The 22,837-nt window shown below is 51.4% G+C and overlaps 1 protein-coding gene across 2 annotated transcripts in view; it reads left to right on the top strand.

Annotated features, from left to right (window-relative positions):
• The window catches only part of ARMC8 (armadillo repeat containing 8), a 218,410-nt gene that overhangs the window by 83,912 nt on the left and 111,661 nt on the right, over positions 1 to 22,837 (top strand). For both annotated transcript variants that reach the window (XM_075317585.1, XM_075317584.1), the window contains exons 8-9: positions 2,507 to 2,582; positions 9,504 to 9,594. In XM_075317585.1, coding sequence (XP_075173700.1) covers positions 2,507 to 2,582; positions 9,504 to 9,594 — 167 coding nt within the window. The remainder of the gene's footprint in view (positions 1 to 2,506; positions 2,583 to 9,503; positions 9,595 to 22,837) is intronic.

Here is a 22,837-nt window from a genome sequence, read left to right as displayed (position 1 = left end):
GACTGGCTACCAGGGGGTGTATAAGCTCAGAGGCAGGAGCTACACTTTTAAGTGTAGTACTTTGTGTGTCCTCCGGAGGCAGAAGCTAAACACCCATGGTCTGGGTCTCCCAATACGGAACTATAAGAAAAAGAATTTACGGTAAGTAACAAAACTCTTTTTTTTCGTTTGTGTGTGTGTGTGTTTATTAACTTTAATTTACAGGTTAATCATTGGGGGTGTCTCATAGACGCCTGCAATGATTAATCTAGGATTTAGTGGCAGCTATGGGCTGCCATTAACTCCTTATTACCCCGATTGCCAACGCACCAGGGCAAATCGGGAAGAGCCGGGTACAGTCCCAGAACTGTCGCATATAATGAATGCGGCAATTCTGGGCGGCTGCTGAGTAATATTGTTAGGCTGGGGGGCTCCCCATAACGTGGAGCTCCCCATCCTGAGCATACCAGCCTTCAGCCGTATGGCTTTATCTGGCTGGTATTAAAATTGGGGGGGGACCGCATGCTGTTTTTTAAAATTTTATTTATTTTAATGCACAGCATACACACCCACCGGCTGCTGTGATTGGTTGCAGTCAGACACACCCCCAGGCTGAGTGACAGCTGTCTCACTGCAACCAATCATAGGTGCCGGTGGGCGGGTAAAGCAGGGAGTATGAGATTGAATAATGAACGGCCGGCTTTTTCAAAAGAGAAGCCATCGGAGCAGTGTGAACGCCGTGCAGCGCCACGCTGGTGATCGGGAATCGGTGAGTATGAGAGAGAGGGGGGGGGAGAGGGATAGACCGACATGGACAGCGAGTGAGAGACAGAGATAGTGACCGACCGACAGAGAGAATAGAGACCGAGAGGGAGAGACCGACTGACAGAGAATAGAGATTAACAGACATTGTGACACATCACTCGTTTCCAGTGTTTTAGGAAACATGCGAGAAATGTATTTAGAAAATCAGATGTCACTAGGATGGTGTGAGTGCCGTCCCGTGACATCCGATTTTTTTTTTTTTTTTTTTTTTTTTTTTTTTTTTTTTTTTTTTTTTCCCCCTCAGTCCTATTTGGACTGAGAAAAAAAATCGCAGCATGCATCCTGAATCATTCACTAACGTGTCCGATTCAAATGTGAGATTTTCTCGCATTGCTCTACTGCGAGAAACTCGCAAGTGAGAAGCAGCCCTAACGCACGCAAACGCAGGTGAACGCATATTGACGCGAGTCCATTGCAAATACATTGAAATGAAAACTCATTTGCACTGGATCCATTTTTGCGTTAAAAAACGTTAATGACGCATGTTAAAAAAAAAAAAAAAAAACGTAGTATGAAAGCAGCCTTATAGTGCATCTCACAAACTTTACTTGCTTTTTATTACAAAATCTCTACATCCGATCTCACAACTAAAGGTATGTAGAGAATCCGCATGATAGCGCCAGTATAGCACTGGCTTTAGTTTATATATGGTGATTGGTGCACTTTAATATTTAGTCTGTGTACCAAATCCCAGCTCATTGTCTAACACACAAGATAAAATAGACGGCAAAACTGTTCTCTCATCCGCCTCAGTTCTTTCATTCTAGACTAGACACTCCAATTTAAACCCATAGAAACTTATCCACTAAGGTTTCTAAGAGAATGAAGTAGCCAATAAGGTATAAACCTTCACAGACTAAAAAAGCTCTATATTATATGTAATGTATCTTTATTAAAGCTGAAAAACTTTAGAAGAAAGTAACTAAATGTACATAATAGATGATAAAAAACACTCGGCCAATACAGGCCTTAGCAAAGTAGGATTTGGAATATCCAGTTACAAAAACTGAAGGGAAAATTTGGCCACCAGAGATGAATCTGAATAGTATGTTAGATACACCACTATTATAATAAACCGGGAACATCCACATATCATATAGTAGAATAGAATACAATTCAGGACTATAGGACAATAAATGTACAGTGCCTTGCGAAAGTGTTCGGCCCCTTTGAATTTTTCAACCTTTTCCCACATTTCAGGCTTCAAACAAAGATAAAAATGTTAATGTTATGGTGAAGGATCAACAACAAGTGGGACACAATTGTGAAGTTGAACAAAATTTATTGCTTGTTTTGAGCTTTTGTAAAAAAATAATAAACTGAAAATTGGGGCATGCAATATTATTCATGCCCTTTTACTTTTGCAAGGCACTGTATATAATATAAAGAATGATGGAGCAATAGAAGTATCAAAAAATCCCTACTGCAAGAGCAGCTCCCAAAATCCAGATGGCATAGATCCCTGTAGTAGAGCAATATTTAAAGCCATGTAAAGCAAGAATATGTATAGTGAACAGTACACTTGCCACGCAACAGGTTGATGAGACATGCAAAGGTCACCTCGACACACGTTTTGTTGCTTATTCAGCTTCGTCAGGATGTATATATTCAATAAGAGAATTTTCCTGTTGAAAAAAATAATTTTTTTTTCTTTACCTCTAAATCTTAAATTTTAACAACTTGTGTTTTTTTTTCCCCTTAGGTACGCATGCAAGCATTAAAGTGCTTTTCGGTTTTAGCATTTGACAATCCACAGGTATCAATGACCCTTGTAAATGGTAAGTGGTTGTGTAATTGCATACAACAAAGCCATCTTTTACTTTCTTTCCATAGCATTCTCATTTCTCTAAATATCTTGATCCTAATGTTATTTTTGTGCGTTACTGGATGTGGAAATATCTCTCATAATCGTTGAAGTGAACGGGATAATGGTGCAGTCCCCAGCACAACCACTATGGAAAGTGCTGTGCAAGCAACATAAGCTATGAAGAGGCCACATGTGTTCAATTGCCATGGCCCCTCTCAAGTAGCTGATTGACACAGTGCCAATAGAATCTAATGTTGATTTCTTAGACAATAATTGTGTTCTGTATCAAAAGTACCAAATTTCTGGACAAGTGATGAAGACCTTTTAAGCTGACCCCTTACTATTTAGGCAGAGTATTTCTTGCATGTGGCAGCGGGAAAAAAAATACCGTATATTGCATTTAACAGTTTCCCAACCCAGGACATAATAGTACAGCCTACTTCTTGTACCCTTCTATGGAGCAGGCTCAGGAGCTGAGCCCGCACTACACCTTCCAGTGTCACATAGCCGGCATCTGCCTGTCATAGCAGTGACCGGATCTCTCTCCAAATGCTGCTGGTCAACAATTTAAATGCCGCTGTCAATCACTGACAAAGGTGTTTAAATGACTCCATTGCCAGTACATGCGCACATCAGCAATCCCCACAATGCGATCACAGGGTGTTGATGTGTGGCCTTAGCCAGTGGCATGCTGAAAGGCCACATACAGTGGGTACAGGTTCAGACCCCCTTTTTTTTTTTTTTTTTTTTTTAAATTTCATTCTTTATTTCTTTGTCGCTCCATTGGGAGACCCAGACAAATGGGTGTATAGGCTATGCCTCCGGAGGCCGCACAAAGTATTACACTAAAAGTGTAAAGCCCCTCCCCTTCTGCCTATACACCCCCCGTGCTCCCACGGGCTCCTCAGTTTTTTTGCTTTGTGCGAAGGAGGCAGACATGCACGCACAGCTCCACAGATTGGTCAGCAGCAGCTGCTGACTTTGTCGGATGGAAGAAAAGTGGGCCCATATAGGGCCCCCAGCATGCTCCCTTCTCACCCCACTCTTGTCGGCGGTGGTGTTAAGGTTGAGGTATCCATTGCGGGTACGGAGGCTGGAGCCCACATGCTGTTTTCCTTCCCCATCCCCCTTAGGATCCCACTTCACCCAGAGCCCTATCGGTCTCCAGGCACTGAGACCGTGCTTCATCCACAAACTCCTGAGGAGCCTGCTGGATAGGAGCCGGGTATCGTTCAGGGACATGGCCCTGCTACTTTAAGGTACTCTGTGTCCCCGTGGGGACCGCGCACAGCAACACTCCAGCATTGCTGGGTGTGCTAGTGCACCGGGGACCGCGGCGCTGACCGCGTTTGTGCCATTATACACTGCAGCGTCGCTGAGTGTGTTTTGTGTATGGGGACTACCGCGCTGACCGCCGCTGCCATTGTTTTTACTGAGGCGCGGCTGGGACTGTTAGTGCGCCGGGGACTCTGCGCCGGCCGCGCTTTTACGGCGGCCGCGCTTATAACTCGAGTCCCCGGCTTTTGGGCCTAGTCTCTTTCTCTTCCCGCCCCCAGCCCTGCCAGTCAGGGGAAGGGCAGGACGCTGTACATCACGGCAGCACTGAGGGCTGGAGCATGTTTTGCATACTCCACCCCCCTCACTGTGCACAGTGAGGCACCAGCTCCCGCACTTTCTGGGTCACGCCCACGGCTCCCTCCTATCCTCAGGACGCCGGCAGCCATTCCTGTCAGCTCCTAGGACGCTGCAGAGGGGAGACAAACTCTGGGGGACCCAGGCAGGGATTCTGGTGGCCACACAACCGCTTTAAGCGGGCGGTAAGCAGCACCTGAGGTGCTGGCCCCACTTGTGCAGAAGTGTGATTATAGTTTATATGTTTACAGGCTATACTTTACACTGTATGGTGCACAGTTGATTTCTGGCTATATACCCTGTTGTGTTGCTCAAAGGAGACAACAATATGGCGCCCACAAGAAGCAGGGGTGCCAAAACACAGGCTTACTATGCTGCCTGCGCCGCATGTACAACCTCGCTACCGGCAGGTTCTACTGACCCTCATTGTATGCACTGTTCGGCCCCTGTGGCACTTACTCAGCCGGAGCCTCTGCTAAGGGAGGCACAGGGGGAACAACCAGCTAACACTGTCCAGGTGACAGGGACGGAGTTTGCAGTTTTTACTGACAGACTTTCTGAGACTATGGCTAAAATACTAGAAGCTTTGCAGTCCAGACCGGTATCTCAGACCATGGTTCACTGTGGAATCACTGCCCCCTAGTCCCCCTCAGTTGGAACAACAATGTCTCCCCGGGGTGTCTCATAGATCCCAGGGTGAGGTCTCTGACACGGACCGCAGTCCCAGACCGCCTAAGCGAGCTCGCTTGGAAATCCCCTCGACCTCATCACATTGTTCAGGGTCTCAGAGGGATGACTCTCTGTATGATGAAGCGGAGGTAGCTTATCAGGATTCTGATCCTGAGGCCGCTCTCAACCTTGATACTCCTGATGGGGACGCCATAGTGAATGATCTTATTGCGTCCATAAATAAGATGTTGGATATTTCTCCCTCAGCTCCTCCAGCAGAGGAGTCAGCTTCTCAGCAGGAGAAGTTCCGTTTCAGGTTCCCCAAGCGTACAGCGAGTATGTTTCTGGATCACTCCGACTTCAGAGACGCAGTCCAGAAACACCGAGTTTGTCCAGATAAGCGTTTTTCCAAGCGCCTTAAGGATACACGTTATCCCTTCCCCCCTGACGTGGTCAAGGGCTGGACTGTGTCCCAAGGTGGATCCTCCAATCTCCAGACTGGCGGCTAGATCCATAGTTGCAGTTGAAGATGGGGCTTCACTCAAGGATGCCACTGCCAGACAGATGGAGCTCTGGTTGAAATCCATCTATGAAGCTATCGGCGCGTCTTTCGCTCCAGCATTCGCAGCATGGGCACTCCAAGCTATCTCAGCGGGTCAAGCCCAAATTGACGCACTCACACGTACGTCTGCGCCGCAAGTGGCTTCCATAACCTCTCAAACGTCGGCATTTGCGTCCTACGCTATTAATGCTATCCTGGACTCTGCGAGCCGTACGGCGGTTGCAGCCGACAATTCGGTGGCATTACGCAGGGCCTTGTGGCTACGGGAATGGAAGGCAGATTCGATTGCCAAAAAGTGCTTAATCGGTTTGCCATTTTCTGGCGACCGTTTGTTTGGTGAGAGATTGGATGAAATCATAAAACAATCCAAGGGAAAGGAAACTTCCTTACCCCAGGCCAAACCAAAATTACCCCAACAGAGGAGGGGACAGTCGTGGTTTCGGTCCTTTCGGGGTACGGGCAGAGCCCAATTCTCCTCGTCCAAAGGGCCTCAGAAGGATCAGAGGAACTCCGATTCATGGCGGTCTAAGTCACGCCCTAAAAAGACCGCCGGAGGTGCCGCTACCAAGGCGGCTTCCTCATGACTTTCGGCCTCCTCACACCGCATCCTCGGTCGGTGGCAGGCTCTCCCGCTTTTGCGACACCTGGCTGCCACAGGTAAAAGACCGATGGGTGAGAGACATTCTGTCTCACGGTTACAGGATAGAGTTCAGCTCTCGTCCTCCGACTCGATTCTTCAGAACATCTCCGCCTCCCGAGCGAGCCGATGCTCTTCTGCAGGCGTTGGACACTCTGAAGGTAGAAGGAGTGGTGATCCCTGTGCCTCTTCAGCAACAGGGTCACGGTTTTTACTCCAACCTGTTTGTGGTTCCAAAGAAGGACGGGTCTTTCCGTCCTGTCCTGGACCTAAAACTGCTCAACAAACACGTAAAGACCAGGCGGTTCCGGATGGAATCCCTCCGCTCCGTCATCGCCTCAATGTCCCAAGGAGATTTCCTTGCATCGATCGATCGATATCAAAGATGCTTATCTTCACGTTTTGATTGCTCCAGAGCATCAGCGCTTCCTGCGCTTCGCCATAGGAGACGAACATCTCCAGTTCGTGGCACTGCCGTTCGGCCTGGCGACAGCCCCCCGGGTTTTCACCAAGGTCATGGCTACAGTAGTCGCGGTCCTCCACTGCCAGGGTCACTCGGTGATCCCTTACTTAGACGATCTGCTGGTCAAGGCTCCCTCCCAAGAGGCATGCCAGCACAGCCTCGACGCTACTCTGGAGACTCTCCAGAGTTTCGGGTGGATCATCAATTTTCCAAAGTCAAATCTGACACCGGCCCAATCGCTGACATATCTTGGCATGGAGTTTCATACCCTCTCAGCGATAGTGAAGCTTCCGCTGAACAAGCAGCGTTCACTACAGACGGGGGTGCAATCTCTCCTTCAAGGTCAGTCACACCCCTTGAGGCGCCTCATGCACTTCCTGGGGAAGATGGTGGCAGCAATGGAGGCAGTCCCTTTCGCGCAGTTTCACCTGCGTCCTCTTCAATGGGACATCCTACGCAAATGGGACAGGAAACCGACGTCCCTCGACAGGAACGTCTCCCTCTCTCAGGCAACCAAAGCTTCCCTTCGGTGGTGGCTTCTTCCCACTTCTTTATCGAAGGGGAAATCCTTCCTACCCCCATCCTGGGCGGTGGTCACAACGGACGCGAGTCTGTCAGGGTGGGGAGCAGTTTTTCTCCACCACAGGGCTCAGGGTACGTGGACTCGGCAAGAGTCCTCGCTTCAGATCAATGTTCTGGAGATCAGGGCAGTGTATCTGGCCCTAAAAGCGTTCCAGCAGTGGCTGGAAGGCAAGCAGATCCGAATTCAGTCGGACAACTCCACAGCGGTGGCATACATCAACCACCAAGGCGGGACACGCAGTCGCCAAGCCTTCCAGGAAGTCCGGCGGATTCTACTGTGGGTAGAAGCCACAGCCTCCACCATATCCGCAGTTCACATCCCGGGCGTAGAAAACTGGGAAGCAGACTTTCTCAGTCGCCAGGGCATGGACGCAGGGGAATGGTCCCTTCACCCGGACGTGTTTCAGGAGATATGTTGCCGTTGGGGCATGCCGGACGTCGACCTAATGGCGTCCCGGCACAACAACAAGGTACCGACGTTCATGGCACGGTCTCAAGATCCCAGAGCTCTGGCGGCAGACGCCTTAGTTCAGGATTGTTCGCAGTTTCAGCTCCCTTATGTGTTTCCTCCGCTGGCACTGTTGCCCAGAGTGTTACGCAAGATCAGGGCCGACTGCCACCGCGTCATCCTCGTCGCTCCAGACTGGCCGAGGAGGTCGTGGTACCCGGATCTGTGGCATCTCACGGTCGGCCAACCGTGGGCACTACCAGACCGACCAGACTTGCTGTCTCAAGGGCCGTTTTTCCATCTGAATTCTGCGGCCCTCAACCTGACTGTGTGGCCATTGAGTCCTGGATCCTAGCGTCTTCAGGATTATCTCAAGAGGTCATTGCCACTATAAGACAGGCTAGGAAACCAACGTCCGCCAAGATCTACCACAGGACGTGGAAAATTTTCCTGTCGTGGTGCTCTGCTCAGGGTTTTTCTCCCTGGCCATTTGCCTTGCCCACTTTTCTGTCCTTCCTTCAATCTGGACTGGAAAAGGGTTTGTCGCTCGGCTCCCTTAAGGGACAAGTCTCAGCGCTCTCTGTGTTTTTCCAGAAGCGCCTAGCCAGGCTTCCACAGGTACGCACGTTCCTGCAGGGGGTTTGTCACATCGTCCCTCCTTACAAGCGTCCGTTAGAACCCTGGGATCTGAACAGGGTGCTGATGGTTCTTCAGAAACCACCATTCGAGCCAATGAGGGATATTTCTCTCTCACGCCTTTCGCAGAAAGTGGTTTTCCTAGTAGCAGTCACTTCACTTCGGAGAGTGTCTGAGCTAGCAGCGTTGTCGTGCAAAGCCCCTTTCCTGGTGTTTCACCAGGACAAGGTGGTTCTGCGTCCGGTTCCGGAATTTCTCCCTAAGGTGGTATCCCCCTTTCATCTCAATAAGGATATCTCCTTACCCTCTTTTTGTCCTCATCCAGTTCACCAATGTGAAAAGGATTTGCACTTGTTAGATCTGGTGAGAGCACTCAGACTCTACATTTCTCGTACGGCGCCCCTGCGCCGCTCGGATGCACTCTTTGTCCTTGTCGCTGGCCAGCGTAAAGGGTCACAGGCTTCCAAATCAACCCTGGCTCGGTGGATCAAGGAACCAATTCTCGAAGCTTACCGTTCTGCTGGGCTTCCGGTTCCCTCAGGGCTGAAGGCCCATTCTACCAGAGCCGTGGGTGCGTCCTGGGCTTTGAGGCACCAGGCTACGGCTCAGCAGGTGTGTCAGGCGGCTTCCTGGTCGAGCCTGCACACTTTCACGAAACACTATCAGGTGCATACCTATGCTTCGGCGGATGCCAGCCTAGGTAGACGAGTCCTTCAGGCGGCGGTTGCCCACCTGTAGGAAGGGGCCGTTTTACGGCTCTATTACGAGGTATTATTTTACCAACCCAGGGACTGCTTTTGGACGTCCCATTTGTCTGGGTCTCCCAATGGAGCGACAAAGAAGAAGGGAATTTTGTTTACTTACCGTAAATTCCTTTTCTTCTAGCTCCAATTGGGAGACCCAGCACCCGCCCCTGTTTTTTGTGTACACATGTTGTTCATGTTGAATGGTTTCAGTTCTCCGATATTCCTTCGGATTGAATTTACTTTAAACCAGTTTATAATTTTTTCCTCCTTCTTGCTTTTGCACCAAAACTGAGGAGCCCGTGGGAGCACGGGGGGTGTATAGGCAGAAGGGGAGGGGCTTTACACTTTTAGTGTAATACTTTGTGCGGCCTCCGGAGGCATAGCCTATACACCCATTTGTCTGGGTCTCCCAATTGGAGCTAGAAGAAAAGGAATTTACGGTAAGTAAACAAAATTCCCTTGTTTATTGCAGCCATTTGGTAAATTCAAAAAATACCCTTGTGTTGTGTCTTTGTAGTATTGGTCGATGGGGAACTCTTGCCACAGATTTTTGTGAAGATGTTACAGCGTGACAAACCAATCGAGATGCAATTAACAGCCGCAAAATGGTAAGAATGGATGGCAGACATGCATAGTTGTCTTTTATGTAATGTTATGGGAATGTAGGAACTGGAAAACCAACACTGACTTCTGCAATTTTCCCATCATCACTGACACCTAATCCCTTACAAACCTGCACAGTATGATCTTGTCCTATAGGAAATATACCAATTTGGTGCCACTTTCCCCCTGATGATCCACAAAAATGTACAGTGCAAGAGATGAGTATTCCTAAAAAAAAAGTTATTTGTGAGTGTTTCACAGAACTTTGAGCCTGCAGCTTTCCCTCTATCACAGTTTTTTTTTTTTTTTTTTTGGATGGCCCTGGATAATAAACTGTTAATTTATTACGGAACATTGTAAATTCTGCTTTAAATTCTCATGATAAAGGTGTATGCTCAGAATCAAATGTATCTCCCATCGGTAGAATAGGTATAACATACTGATTGCTGGGGGTCGGACTGCCGGGTCTCCCAGTGATCCTGAGATTAAAGTGGGCTTTACACGCAACAACATCGCTAAAGCGATCTCGTTTGGGTCACGGAATTTGTGACGCACATCCGGCCGTGTTAGCGATGTCGTTGCGTGTGACACCTATTAGCGATTTTGAATCGTTGCAAAAAACGTTCAAAATTGCTAATCGGTGACATGCCCCCCTCTTCCCAAATATCGTTGCTACTGCAGTAACTATGTTGTTCCTCGTTTCTGCGGCAGCTCACATTGCTCCGTGTGACACCGCAGGAACGAGGAACCTCACCTTACCTGCGTCCAGCCAGCAATGAGGAAGGAAGGAGGTGGGTGGGATGTTCGTCCCGCTCATCTCCGCCCCTCCGCTTTGATTGGGCGGCCGCCTAGTGACATCGTTGTGACGCTGAACGAACCGCCCCCTTAGAAAGGAGGCGGTTCGCCGGTCACAGCGACGTCGCAGAGCAGGTATGTGCGTGTGATGCTGCCATCTCGATAATGTTCGCTACTGCAGCGATCACTACATATCGGCCGTACGATGGGGGCGGGTGATATCGCTAGCATCGGCTAGCGATGTCGCAGCGTGTAAAGCGGCCTTAAGGCTGCTTTCACACTTGCGTCGTTTTGCATCAGTTGCAATCCATTGTCTGACTGATGCAACGGATGTGTTCAGATAGTGCCGCGACTGATGCTGCAAAAAAACTGATCCGTTGCAGTGTTTTGTCTTTTTTTTTTTTTTTTTTTTTTTTTTTCTTTTTTTTTTTTTTCTGGAATTTACTCATCGGAGCATGCTTAGTTAGTAAATGACGGATCCGTCACAGGAATCCGTCCGGTGACTCATTCCAATAGATTCCGCTCCTATAGGCTTCCATTATAAAAAACGATGGACGCCGACAGAATCTTGCACATTGCATTTTTTTATTTATTTTTTTTTTTTGATGCTCCGAAAAACGTTACAAGCTGCGTTGCTGCCGCCCAATGGTCATTCATTCCACGACTGAGCCGTCGCGCAGTGGATGCAATGCAGGGCCATCAGTCGCTATCCGTCATCCATACAAGTCTATGGGGAAAAAACGGAATCCTGCAAAATATTTTGCAGGAGAACGTATTTCCTCCAGGCGACTGATTGCAACTGATGCAAAGCGACGCAAGTGTGAAAGCGGCCTAAGGCTCTGGATCCCGAGGAGTGGACTTTGCAGAGTCCTGTCTTGAATGGAGTGGAAGTGTGCATGCCTGACCCCCACACGCCATTCATTGTCCAAGGGACTACTAGAGAAAGGTGTTTAAAGATGGTCCCACATAACTATTGATTAAAACATCCAAGTACAAACCCTTTGATTCTAGTTAAAGGAACCCTTTATAAAAAGCTTACTTTCAAAGTAATAACCATTTCACAATGTGACGCAAACGTCATCTTTACAGATTAGTGCATTACTCTGTCTTTAAAAATTGCTGTTTGACAGCTGCACTATTTACACGGAGTGACCATCTAGGCAAATAATGTGGACTTGTTACAATGTCTGCTCGTCATGCCATGCTGGCTGTTACAGGCTTTCCTACATCCTTGAAGGGAAGGTGTCGTCAAAATAACAAAAAAAATGTTAATAACTGAAAAAATGTAAAGTATTAATGTTTTAATGTTTTGTTTAAATATTGTTTTTAATTGAGCAAAATATGTATAACAGTGGAAAATAGGAAACTTTTTTTTTTAAACGCTAGGGGGAGCAGCTACAGAAATCCCACTGTAGAAATAGCCTGAATTACAGCTGCAGTAAAGTGTGTGTGTGTGTGTGTGTGTGTGTGTGACCACCTCCCCCTCCAAATCTGGGTGTTTCCAAAGGATAACAGGGAATGAAATTTAGGGACACAGTGCAGAGCCATTATGTTGGTGACCAGAAAAGTGTCACCAAGGACAGGAGGAGTATCACACAGGACAGGATTAGATACACAGCTCAGCAGACAGTATCACCGGTACACACACAGGCCGACAGGCGGCAGGCGGAAAGGAGGGGGGGTGAGACCGGGGGTGTTATTGGAGACGGTAGCAGCAGCAGTGGTGGCGAGGGGAGGGGCGCCAGTACTCACATGCAGAGGCACACAAACACGCAGCGGCGGCGGGGGGGGCAGAGCGGGGGCTGGATAGAGCGGAGGGAGTGTCATTGGAGACTGTAACGGCGGGAGGAGGAGAGGGTAGGAGGCCTGTACTCACACATCCCGGCGGTTGATAGGGGTAAAGTGGAGCAAACGGCATACGCTGTGAGCTGCAGAAAGATGGTGCTGATCTCCTCCCTCTGCTGTGACCTGGACAGCCCAGGGGGCACGTCCAGGTCACAGCAGACGCCTACTCTAACATTACTAAATGGGGTCGGATCCCGACCACCGTTCTCTATGCACAGGGGCTGCCATAAAGGAGTGAGTAACTGTTGTTACACACACAGCAAATCCAGCATGGCCACCAGTGCCTTCAGTAAAACTAGAATTAAATAAAAACTAAAGTGGTGATTTTTAATTTTGTTTTAAAAATACTTGATTTCATAATCACTATTTCTTTGTCGCTCCATTGGGAGACCCAGACAATTGGGTGTATAGCTTCTGCCTCTGGAGGCCACACAAAGTATTACACTTTAAAAAGTGTAACCCCTCCCCTCTGCCTATACACCCTCCCGTGGACCACGGGCTCCTCAGTTTTATGCTTTGTGTGGAAGGAGGCACACATCCACTCATGCATTCTCATACATAGTTATGTCGGATGGAAGAAAAGAGGACCCCGATGGGGCCCCCGGCATGTTCCCTTCTCACCCCACTATGTCGGCGGTGTTGTTAAGGTTGAGGTACCCATGGCGGGTACGGAGGCTGGAGACACATGCCGTCTTCTTCACCATCCCTTATGCGGCTCTGGGAGAAGTGGGATCCTGAGCGGTCATCCATTTGCTGGGACCGTGCTCCATCCGCAGCCCCTGGTGGAACCTGCCGGACCGGAGCCTCTTCAACCCCAGGGACCGGGCCCTGCAACTTGAAGGTACTCTGTGTCCCCATGGGGGGACTGTACAGGGAGCGCACCTTCTTCCCGGAAGCCGCGGTAGTTGTAAAACTGAGGAGCCCGGCGGACTTCCGCGCCGACCGTGCCTGCTTGTCGGGCGCGGCCTCAAATTTAGTCCCCGGCTTCGCCGCGGCCTAGTCGCGATAATCCCGCCCCTGGGCCTGCCTGTCAGGGGTAAGGGCGGGATTACCGACATGACGTCGGATGTCTCCCTCCCCCCTCATTGACCACTGTGGGGACCCCAGATTCCCGCTCTTTGCTGGCGCCGCCTTCGGCCCCACTCCTCCCCTGAGAGCTCCGGCGGCCATTTTTTGGCATTCTGCCGGTGGATGCTTCTCAGTGACACAGCTCTGCAGCTCCGGGGGATCCACGACAGTGAATCTGGAGGACACACTCCGCTCGTTAGCGGTCGGTAAGCCACACCGGTCACCCGGTGCTGGTCCCCCTAGGGTGCCGGAATAGATATACAATAAATAAATAAAAATTAGAGATAGAGATAGAGATAGATATAATGTGTATCTGTTCGGTCAGGCTGTATACCCTTTTCCCATATACCCTCAGTGGTCACTCTCCTAGGAGACAACAGCATGTCGTCCACAAGGAGCAAAGCTACTAAGGGACAGGTTTTTTTCGCGGCCTGTACCTCTTGTGGGGCTATGTTGCCTGCGGGTTCCACCTACCCTCACTGTGAGCAATGCTCGACTCCCTCCACTCTTGCTCAGCCGGAGCCTCGGGCACTTGTGGGCCCCTCGGCTCATGTAGATCCCCCTGCTCCCCCTGAGCAGGCTGCAGGGACAGTCACCAGTGTTGGCCTCTTTCGCTGAGAAACTCTGTCACTTTCTCAATCCATTGCACAGTCTATGGACAAATGGTCATCTAATCTCCTTGAGGCATTGCAGCCCAGACCGGGCCCTTCACAGGCCCCGGCCCCGGTTAGCTTGTTTCCTCCAGGCCCCTCTCGGTCCGCGCCGCAGCGCGCTCCCAGGTTAGCCCCTAGGTCTCAGGTGGAGGACTCCTGCCCGGACCGCAGTCCCAGACCGGCTAAGCAGCCTCGCTGGGACTCTTCCCCGGCCTCCTCATGCTGCTCGGGATCCCAGCTTGAGGACTCTCAGGAAGACGAGGCGGACGTGGGAGCTCAGGGCTCTGACCCTGACTTCGCCCTTAACCTTGATACACCTGAGGGGGACGCCTTAGTAAATGATCTTATCTCGTCCATCAACCAGGTGTTGGATCTCTCACCCCCGCCTCCTCCTGTAGAAGAGTCGGCTTCTCAGCAGGAGAAACACCAATTTCGGTTCCCCAAACGTACTCGCAATACGTTTTTTGATCACTCTAACTTCAGGGATGCTGTCCAGAAGCCCAGAGCGGTCCCGGACAAGCTCTTTGCTAAACGGCACACTGACACGCGTTATCCCTTTCCATCTGAAGTCGTTAAGGGCTGGGCACACTCTCCCAAGGTGGATCCGCCAGTCTCCAGATTGGCTGCTAGGTCTGTTGTCTGTTGCCGATGGCTCATCCCTGAAGGATGCCACTGACAGACAGCGCTCTTGGTAAAGTCCATCTATGAGGCCACGGGCGCGTCTTTCGCCCCGGCCTTTGCGGCTGTGTGGGCTCTCCATGCAATCTCTGCTTGTCTGACCTGAGATTAATGCTGTCACACGGAATTCTGCTCCGCATGTTTCTTCTTTGACCTCTCAGGCATCAGCCTTTTCGTCCTACGCCATGAACGCCGTCCTGAATTCCACTAGCCGTACGGCTGTAGCATCTGCTAACTCCGTGGCAGTCCGCAGGGCCATGTGGCTGCGCGAATGGAAAGCAGACTCGGCTTCCAAAAGGTTCTTAACTGGTTTGCCTTTTTCTGGCGACCGTTTATTTGGCGAACGATTGGATGAGATTATTAAGGAATCCAAGGGAAAGGACTCGTCCTTACCCCAGTCCAAACCTAAGAGACCTCAGCAGAGAAAAATCCAATCGAGGTTTCGGTCCTTTCGTCCCTCCGCCAAGCCCCAATTCTCTTCGTCCAACAGGCCGGAGAAAGGCCAGAGGAACTCCTATGCGTGGCGGTCCAAGTCACGCCCCCAAAAGGCCGCAGGAGGCACGGCCTCCTCATGACTCTCGGCCTCCCCTAGCCACATCCTCGGTCGGTGGCGGGCTCTCCCGCTTTGGCGACGCCTGGTGGCCACATGTTCAAGACCGATGGGTGAGAGACATTCTGTATCATGGTTACAGGATAGAGTTCAGCTCCCGACCTACAGCTCGTTTCTTCAGAACCTCTCCGCCCCCCGCACAGGCCGACACACTTTTTCAGGCACTGGACGCTCTAAAGATGGAAGGAGTTGTGATTCCCGTTCCCCTTCAGGAACGTGGTCGCGGATTTTACTCCAACTTGTTCGTGGTGCCAAAAAAGGACGGGTCATTCCATCCCGTTCTGGACATCAAGCTGCTCAACAGACATGTGAGAACCAGACGGTTTCGGATGGAATCTCTCCACTCGGTCATCGCCTCAATGTCACAAGGAGACTTCCTAGCATCGATCGACATCAAGAATGCTTATCTCCATGTGCCGATCGCACCCGAACATCAACATTTCCTGCATTTCGCCATCGGAGACTAACACCTCCAGTTCGTGGCATTGCCTTTCGGCCTGGCGACAGCCCCACGGGTTTTCACCAAAGTCATGGCATCCGTCGTGGCGGTCCTGCACTCAGGGCCACTCGGTGATCCCCTACTTAGACGATCTCCTAGTCAGGGCCCTTTCTCGGGTGGAGTGTCAACAAAGCCTTACCGTCGCTCTGGCGACTCTCCAGCAGTTCGGGTGGATCATCAATTTCCCGAAATCCAAGTTGACACCGACCCAATCACTGACTTACCTCGGGATGGAGTTTCATACCCAGCCAGCGTTAGTCAAGCTACCGCGGGACAAACGGCTTTCTCTGCAGGCGGGGGTGCAATCACTTCTTCGGAGTCAGTCACACCCCTTAAGGCGCCTCATGCACTTCCTGGGGAAGATGGTTGCAGCTATGGAGGCAGTGCCGTTTGCGCAATTCCATCTACGGCCACTTCAATGGGACATTCTTCGCAAATGGGACAAGAGTGCGGCTTCCCTCGACAAGAACATCTCTCTTTCCCTTGCAACCAAAACATCACTTCAGTGGTGGCTCCTACCCACATCTCTGTCTCGGGGAAAATCCTTCCTACCCCCAACCTGGGCCGTGGTCCCCACGGACGCGAGCCTGTCAGGTTGGGGAGCGGTCTTTCTCCACCACAGGGCTCAAGGAACCTGGACTCCGATAGAATCGTCCCTTCAGATCAATATCCTGGAGATAAGGGCAGTATATCTAGCCCTATTGGCTTTCCATCGGTGGCTGGAGGGCAGGCAGATCCGAATACAGTCGGACAACGCCACTGCCGTCGCCTACATCAACCACCAAGGCGGCACTCGCAGTCGGCAAGCCTTCCAGGAAGTCCGGCGGATTCTGCAGTGGGTGGAAGCCACAGGCTCCACCATCTCCGCAGTTCACATCCCGGGCGTAGAAAACTGGGAAGCAGATTTTCTCAGTCGTCAGGGCATGGACGCGGGGGAATGGTCTCTGCACCCAGACGTGTTTCGAGAGATCTGTCGCCGTTGGGGAACGCCGGACGTCAATCTCATGGCGTCACGGCACAACAACAAGGTCCCGGCCTTCATGGCACGGTCTCAGGATCAGAGAGCTCTGGCAGCGGACGCTTTAGTCCAGGATTGGTCGCAGTTTCGACTGCCTTATGTGTTTCCCCCTCTGGCGATGCTGCCCAGAGTACTACGCAAGATCAGGTCCGACTGCCGTCGCGCCATTCTCGTCGCTCCAGACTGGCCGAGGCGGTCGTGGTATCCGGATCTGTGGCATTTCACGGTGGGTCAACCGTTGGCACTTCCAGACCGCCCAGACTTGTTGTCACAAGGCCCATTTTTCCATCTGAATTCTGTGGCCCTCAACCTGACTGTGTGGCCATTGAGTCCTGGCTCCTAGCGTCTTCAGGGTTATCTCAGGATGTCATTGCTACCATGAGACAAGCCAGGAAGCCAACGTCCGCCAAGATCTATTACAGGTCTTGGCAAATCTTCCTATCCTGGTGCGCTGATAACGGTTTTCCTCCATGGCCGTTTGCCTTACCCACTTTTCTTTCATTCCTACAATCTGGAATGGACAAGGGTTTGTCCCTCGGCTCTCTCAAGGGCCAAGTATCGGCGCTCTCCGTGTTTTTTTTCAAAAGCGTCTAGCCAGGCTTCCACAGGTCCGCACATTCCTGCAGGGGGTCTGCCACATGGTCCCACCTTACAAACGTCCGTTGGAACCCTGGGATCTTAACAGGGTCCTGACGGCTCTTCAAAAACCACCTTTTGAGCCGCTGCGGGATGTCTCTCTCTCACGTCTTTCGCAGAAGGTGACCTTCCTGGTGGCAGTCACATCACTTCGGAGAGTGTCTGAGCTTGCAGCGCTGTCATGCAAATCCCCCTTCCTGGTTTTTCACCAGGATAAGGTGGTTCTGCGTCCTGTCCCGGAATTTCTCCCTAAGGTGGTATCCCCTTTTCATCTAAATCGGGATATCTCCTTGCCTTCCTTTTGCCCTAATCCAATTCACCAGTGTGAAAAGGATTTGCACTCTTTGGATCTAGTAAGAGCACTCCGGTTCTACGTGTCTCGCACGGCGCCCCTGCGCCGTTCAGATGCGCTCTGTCCTTGTCGCTGGCCAGCGCAAGGGCTCTCAGGCCTCCAAGTCAACCTTGGCTCGGTGGATCAAGGAACCCATTCTCGAGGCCTACCGTTCTTCCGGGCTTCCGCTCCCTTCAGGGCTGAAAGCCCATTCTACCAGAGCCGTAGGTGCGTCCTGGGCATTGCGGCGACGGCTCAGCAGGTGTCTGGGTCTCCCAATGGAGCGACAAAAAGAAGGGAATTTTGTTTACTTACCGTAAATTCCTTTTCTTTGTCGCTCCATTGGGAGACCCAGACAATTGGGTGTATAGCTTCTGCCTCCGGAGGCCACACAAAGTATTACACTTAAAAGTGTAAAGCCCCTCCCCTTCTGCCTATACACCCCCCGTGCCTCACGGGCTCGTCAGTTTTTATGCTTTGTGCGAAGGAGGCTGACATCCACGCATAGCTCCACATCTTAGTCAGCAGCAGCTGCTGACTAGGTCGGATGGAAGAAAAGAGGGCCCATAACAGGGCCCCCAGCATGCTCCCTTCTCACCCCACTCTGGTCGGCGGTGCTGTTAAGGTTGAGGTACCCATTGCGGGTACATAGGCAGGAGCCACATGCTGTTTTCCTTCCCCATCCCTTAATGGGCTCTGGGTGAAGTGGGATCCTAATCGGTCTCCAGGCACTGGGACCGTGCTCCCTCCGCAGCCCCTGGGGAATCTGCTGGACAGGAGCTGGGTATCGTCAGGGACAAGGCCCTGCTACTGTGAGGTACTCTGTGTCCCCTTGGGGGACCGCGCATGGAGTGCTTGTGCCATACACACTGCAGCACTGCTGGGTGTGTTAGTGCGCCGGGGACTACCGAGCCGACCGCGCTTATTTGCCGGCCGCGCTTATAACTTTAGTCCCCGGCTTTTGCGGCCTAGTATCGCATATTCCCGCCCCTAGGCCTGCCAGTCAGGGGAAGGGCGGGACGTTGCACAGGACGTCAGCGCTGAGGGCTAGAGCATACTTTGTATACTCCTCCCCCCTCACTCAGCACAGTGGGGCATCAGATTCCCGCACTTTCTAGGGCACGCCCACGGCCCCCTCCTCCCCACAGAACGCCGGCAGCCATTCCTGTCAGCACTTCTGACGCTGGAGAGGAGAGACAACACTGCTCTGGGAGGCCCAGGCAGGGAATCTGGTGATCACACAACCGCTTTGAGCGGTCGGTAAGCAGCACCTGTGGTGCTGGCCCCACTGAGTGCCGAAGTGTATATATATGTATATGTATATATATATATGTATATATATATATGTATATATATATATATATATATATATATATATATATATATATATATATATATATATATGCGCTATACATTTACACTGTACGGTCGCACTGTTGATTTTTGGCTATATACCCTCCTGGATTGTACTCAGAGGAGACAACAGCATGTCGTCCGCAAAAAGCAAGGGTGCCAAAGCACAGGCTTACTTTGCAACCTGTACCTCATGTGCGGCTATACTACCGGCAGGTTCCACCGATCCTCATTGTGTGCAATGCTCGGCCCCTGTGGCACTTACTCAGCCGGAGCCTCTGCTACTGGTGGCCAGGTGACAGGGACGGAGTTTGCAGTATTTGCTGACAAACTGTCTGAGAGTATGGATAAATGGTCTGCTAAGATACTAGAAGCCTTACAGTCCAGACCGGTGACTCAGGCCCCGGGCACTGTTGAATCATTGACCCCAGGCCCCCATCAGTTGGAGCAGCAAAGTGCTCCTGGGGTGACCCATAGGTCCCAGGGTGAGGTCTCTGACACGGACCGCAGTCCCAGGCCGCCTAAGCGGGCTCGCTGGGAAATTCCCTCGACTTCATCACACTGTTCAGGGTCTCAGCAGGAGGACTCTCTGGATGATGAAGCGGAGGTAGCAGATCAGGATTCTGATCCTGAGGCCGCTCTCAACCTAGATACACCTGAAGGTGACGCCATAGTGAATGACCTTAAGCGACCATCAATCAGGTGTTGGATATTTCTCCCCCAGCTCCTCCAATTGAGGAGTCAGCTTCTCAGCAGGAGAAATTCCGTTTCAGGTTTCCCAAGCGTACATTGAGTACGTTTCTGGATCACTCTGACTTCAGAGAGGCAGTCCAGAAACACCGAGCTTGTCCAGATAAGCGTTTTTCCAAGCGCCTTAAGGATACACGTTATCCCTTCCCCCCTGACATTGTCAAGGGCTGGGCTCAGTGTCCCAAGGTGGATCCTCCAGTCTCCAGACTGGCGGCTAGATCCATAGTTGCAGTGGAAGATGGGGCTTCACTCAAAGATGCCACTGACAGACAGATGGAGCTCTGGTTGAAATCAATCTATGAAGCTATCGGCGCGTCTTTTGCTCCAGCATTCGCAGCCGTATGGGCACTCCAAGCTATCTCAGCTTGTCATGCGCAGATTAATGCAGTCACACGTACGTCTGCTCCGCAAGTGGTGTCCTTAACCTCTCAGGCGTCGGCGTTTGCGTCCTACGCCATTAATGCTGTCCTGGACTCTGCGAGCCGTACGGCGGTAGCATCCGCCAATTCGGTGGCAGTCCGCAGGGCCATGTGGCTACGTGAATGGAAGGCAGACTCTGCTTCCAAAAAGTTCTTAACCGGTTTGCCATTTTTTGGCGACCGCCTTTTTGGTGAGCGATTGGATGAAATCATTAAACAATCCAAGGGAAAGGACTCATCCTTACCCCAGTCCAAACCAAACAGACCTCAACCACGGAAGGTACAATCGAGGTTTCGGTCCTTTCGGTCCGCGGGCAGGTCTCAATTCTCCTCGTCCAAAAGGCCTCAGAAGGATCAGAGGAACTCCGATTCATGGCGGTCTAAGTCACGTCCTAAAAAGACCGCCGGAGGAACCGCTCCCAAAGCGGCCTCCTCATGACTTTCGGCCTCCTCACACCGCATCCTCGGTCGGTGGCAGGCTTTCCCGCTTTTGCGACGCCTGGCTGCCACAGGTAAAAGACCGTTGGGTGAGAGACATTCTGTCTCACGGTTACAGGATAGAGTTCAGCTCTCGTCCTCCGACTCGGTTCTTCAGAACATCTCCGCCCCCCGAGCGAGCCGATGCTCTTCTTCAGACGGTGTGCACTCTGAAGGCAGAAGGAGTGGTGATCCCTGTTCCTTTTCAGCAACAGGGTCACGGTTTTTACTCCAACTTGTTCGTGGTGCCGAAAAAGGACGGATCCTTCCGTCCTGTTCTGGACCTAAAACTGCTCAACAAACACGTAAAAACCAGACGGTTCTGGATGGAATCGCTCCGCTCCATCATCGCCTCAATGTCCCAAGGAGATTTCCTAGCATCAATCGACATCAAAGATGCTTATCTCCACGTACCGATTGCTCCAGAGCATCAGCGCTTCCTGCGTTTCGCCATAGGGGATGAACACCTTCAGTTCGTGGCACTGCCTTTCGGCCTGGCGACAGCCCCACGGGTCTTCACCAAGGTCATGGCAACAGTAGTAGCAGTTCTGCACTCTCAGGGACACTCGGTGATCCCTTACTTAGACGATCTGCTTGTCAAGGCACCCTCTCAAGTGGCATGCCAACACAGCCTGAACATTGCTCTGGAGACTCTCCAGAGTTTCGGGTGGATCATCAATTTTCCAAAGTCAAATCTGACACCGGCCCAATCACTGACATATCTTGGCATGGAGTTTCATACTCTCTCAGCGATAGTGAAGCTTCCGCTGGACAAACAGCGTTCACTACAGACAGGGGTGCAATCTCTCCTTCAAGGTCAGTCACACCCCTTGAGGCGCCTCATGCACTTCCTAGGGAAGATGGTAGCAGCAATGGAGGCAGTTCCTTTTGCGCAGTTTCATCTGCGTCCACTTCAATGGGACATTCTCCGCAAATGGGACAGGAAGTCGACGTCCCTCGACAGGAACGTCTCCCTTTCTCGGGCAGCCAAGGCTTCCCTTCAGTGGTGGCTTCTTCCCACTTCTCTGTCGAAGGGGAAATCCTTCCTGCCCCCATCCTGGGCTGTGGTCACGACGGACGCGAGCCTGTCAGCGTGGGGAGCGGTCTTTCTCCACCACAGGGCTCAGGGTACTTGGACTCAGCCAGAGTCCTCCCTTCAGATCAATGTTCTGGAGATAAGGGCAGTGTATCTTGCCCTAAAGGCGTTCCAGCCGTGACTGGAAGGCAAGCAGATCCGAATTCAGTCGGACAACTCCACAGCGGTGGCATACATCAACCACCAAGGCGGAACACGCAGTCGGCAAGCCTTCCAGGAAGTCCGGCGGATTCTGCTATTTCGCAGAAAGTGGCCTTCCTAGTAGCAGTCACATCACTTCGGAGAGTGTCTGAGCTAGCAGCGCTGTCATGCAAAGCCCCTTTCCTGGTGTTTCACCAGGACAAGGTGGTTCTGCGTCCGGTTCCGGAATTTCTCCCTAAGGTGGTATCCCCCTTTCATCTCAATCAGGATATCTCCTTACCCTCTTTTTGTCCTCATCCAGTTCACCAATGTGAAAAGGATTTGCACTTGTTAGATCTGGTGAGAGCACTCAGACTCTACATTTCTCGTACGGCGCCCCTGCGCCGCTCGGATGCACTCTTTGTCCTTGTCGCTGGCCAGCGTAAAGGGTCACAGGCTTCCAAATCAACCCTGGCTCGGTGGATCAAGGAACCAATTCTCGAAGCTTACCGATCTTCTGGGCTTCCGGTTCCCTCAGGGCTGAGGGCCCATTCTACCAGAGCCGTGGGTGCGTCCTGGGCCTTGCGGCACCAGGCTACGGCTCAGCAGGTGTGTCAGGCAGCTACCTGGTCGAGCCTGCACACTTTCACGAAACACTATCAGGTGCATACCTATGCTTCGGCAGATGCCAGCCTAGGTAGGCGAGTCCTTCAGGCGGCGGTTGCCCACCTGTAGGAAGGGGCCGTTTTACGGCTCTATTACGAGGTTTTACTTTACCCACCCAGGGACTGCTTTTGGACGTCCCAATTGTCTGGGTCTCCCAATGGAGCGACAAAGAAGGGAATTTTGTTTACTTACCGTAAATTCCTTTTCTTCTAGCTCCAATTGGGAGACCCAGCA

Source organism: Anomaloglossus baeobatrachus, chromosome 7 (assembly GCF_048569485.1).
Source record: "Anomaloglossus baeobatrachus isolate aAnoBae1 chromosome 7, aAnoBae1.hap1, whole genome shotgun sequence".
NCBI lineage: Eukaryota > Metazoa > Chordata > Amphibia > Anura > Aromobatidae > Anomaloglossus > Anomaloglossus baeobatrachus.
This window is presented reverse-complemented; position numbering and strand designations above follow the sequence as displayed.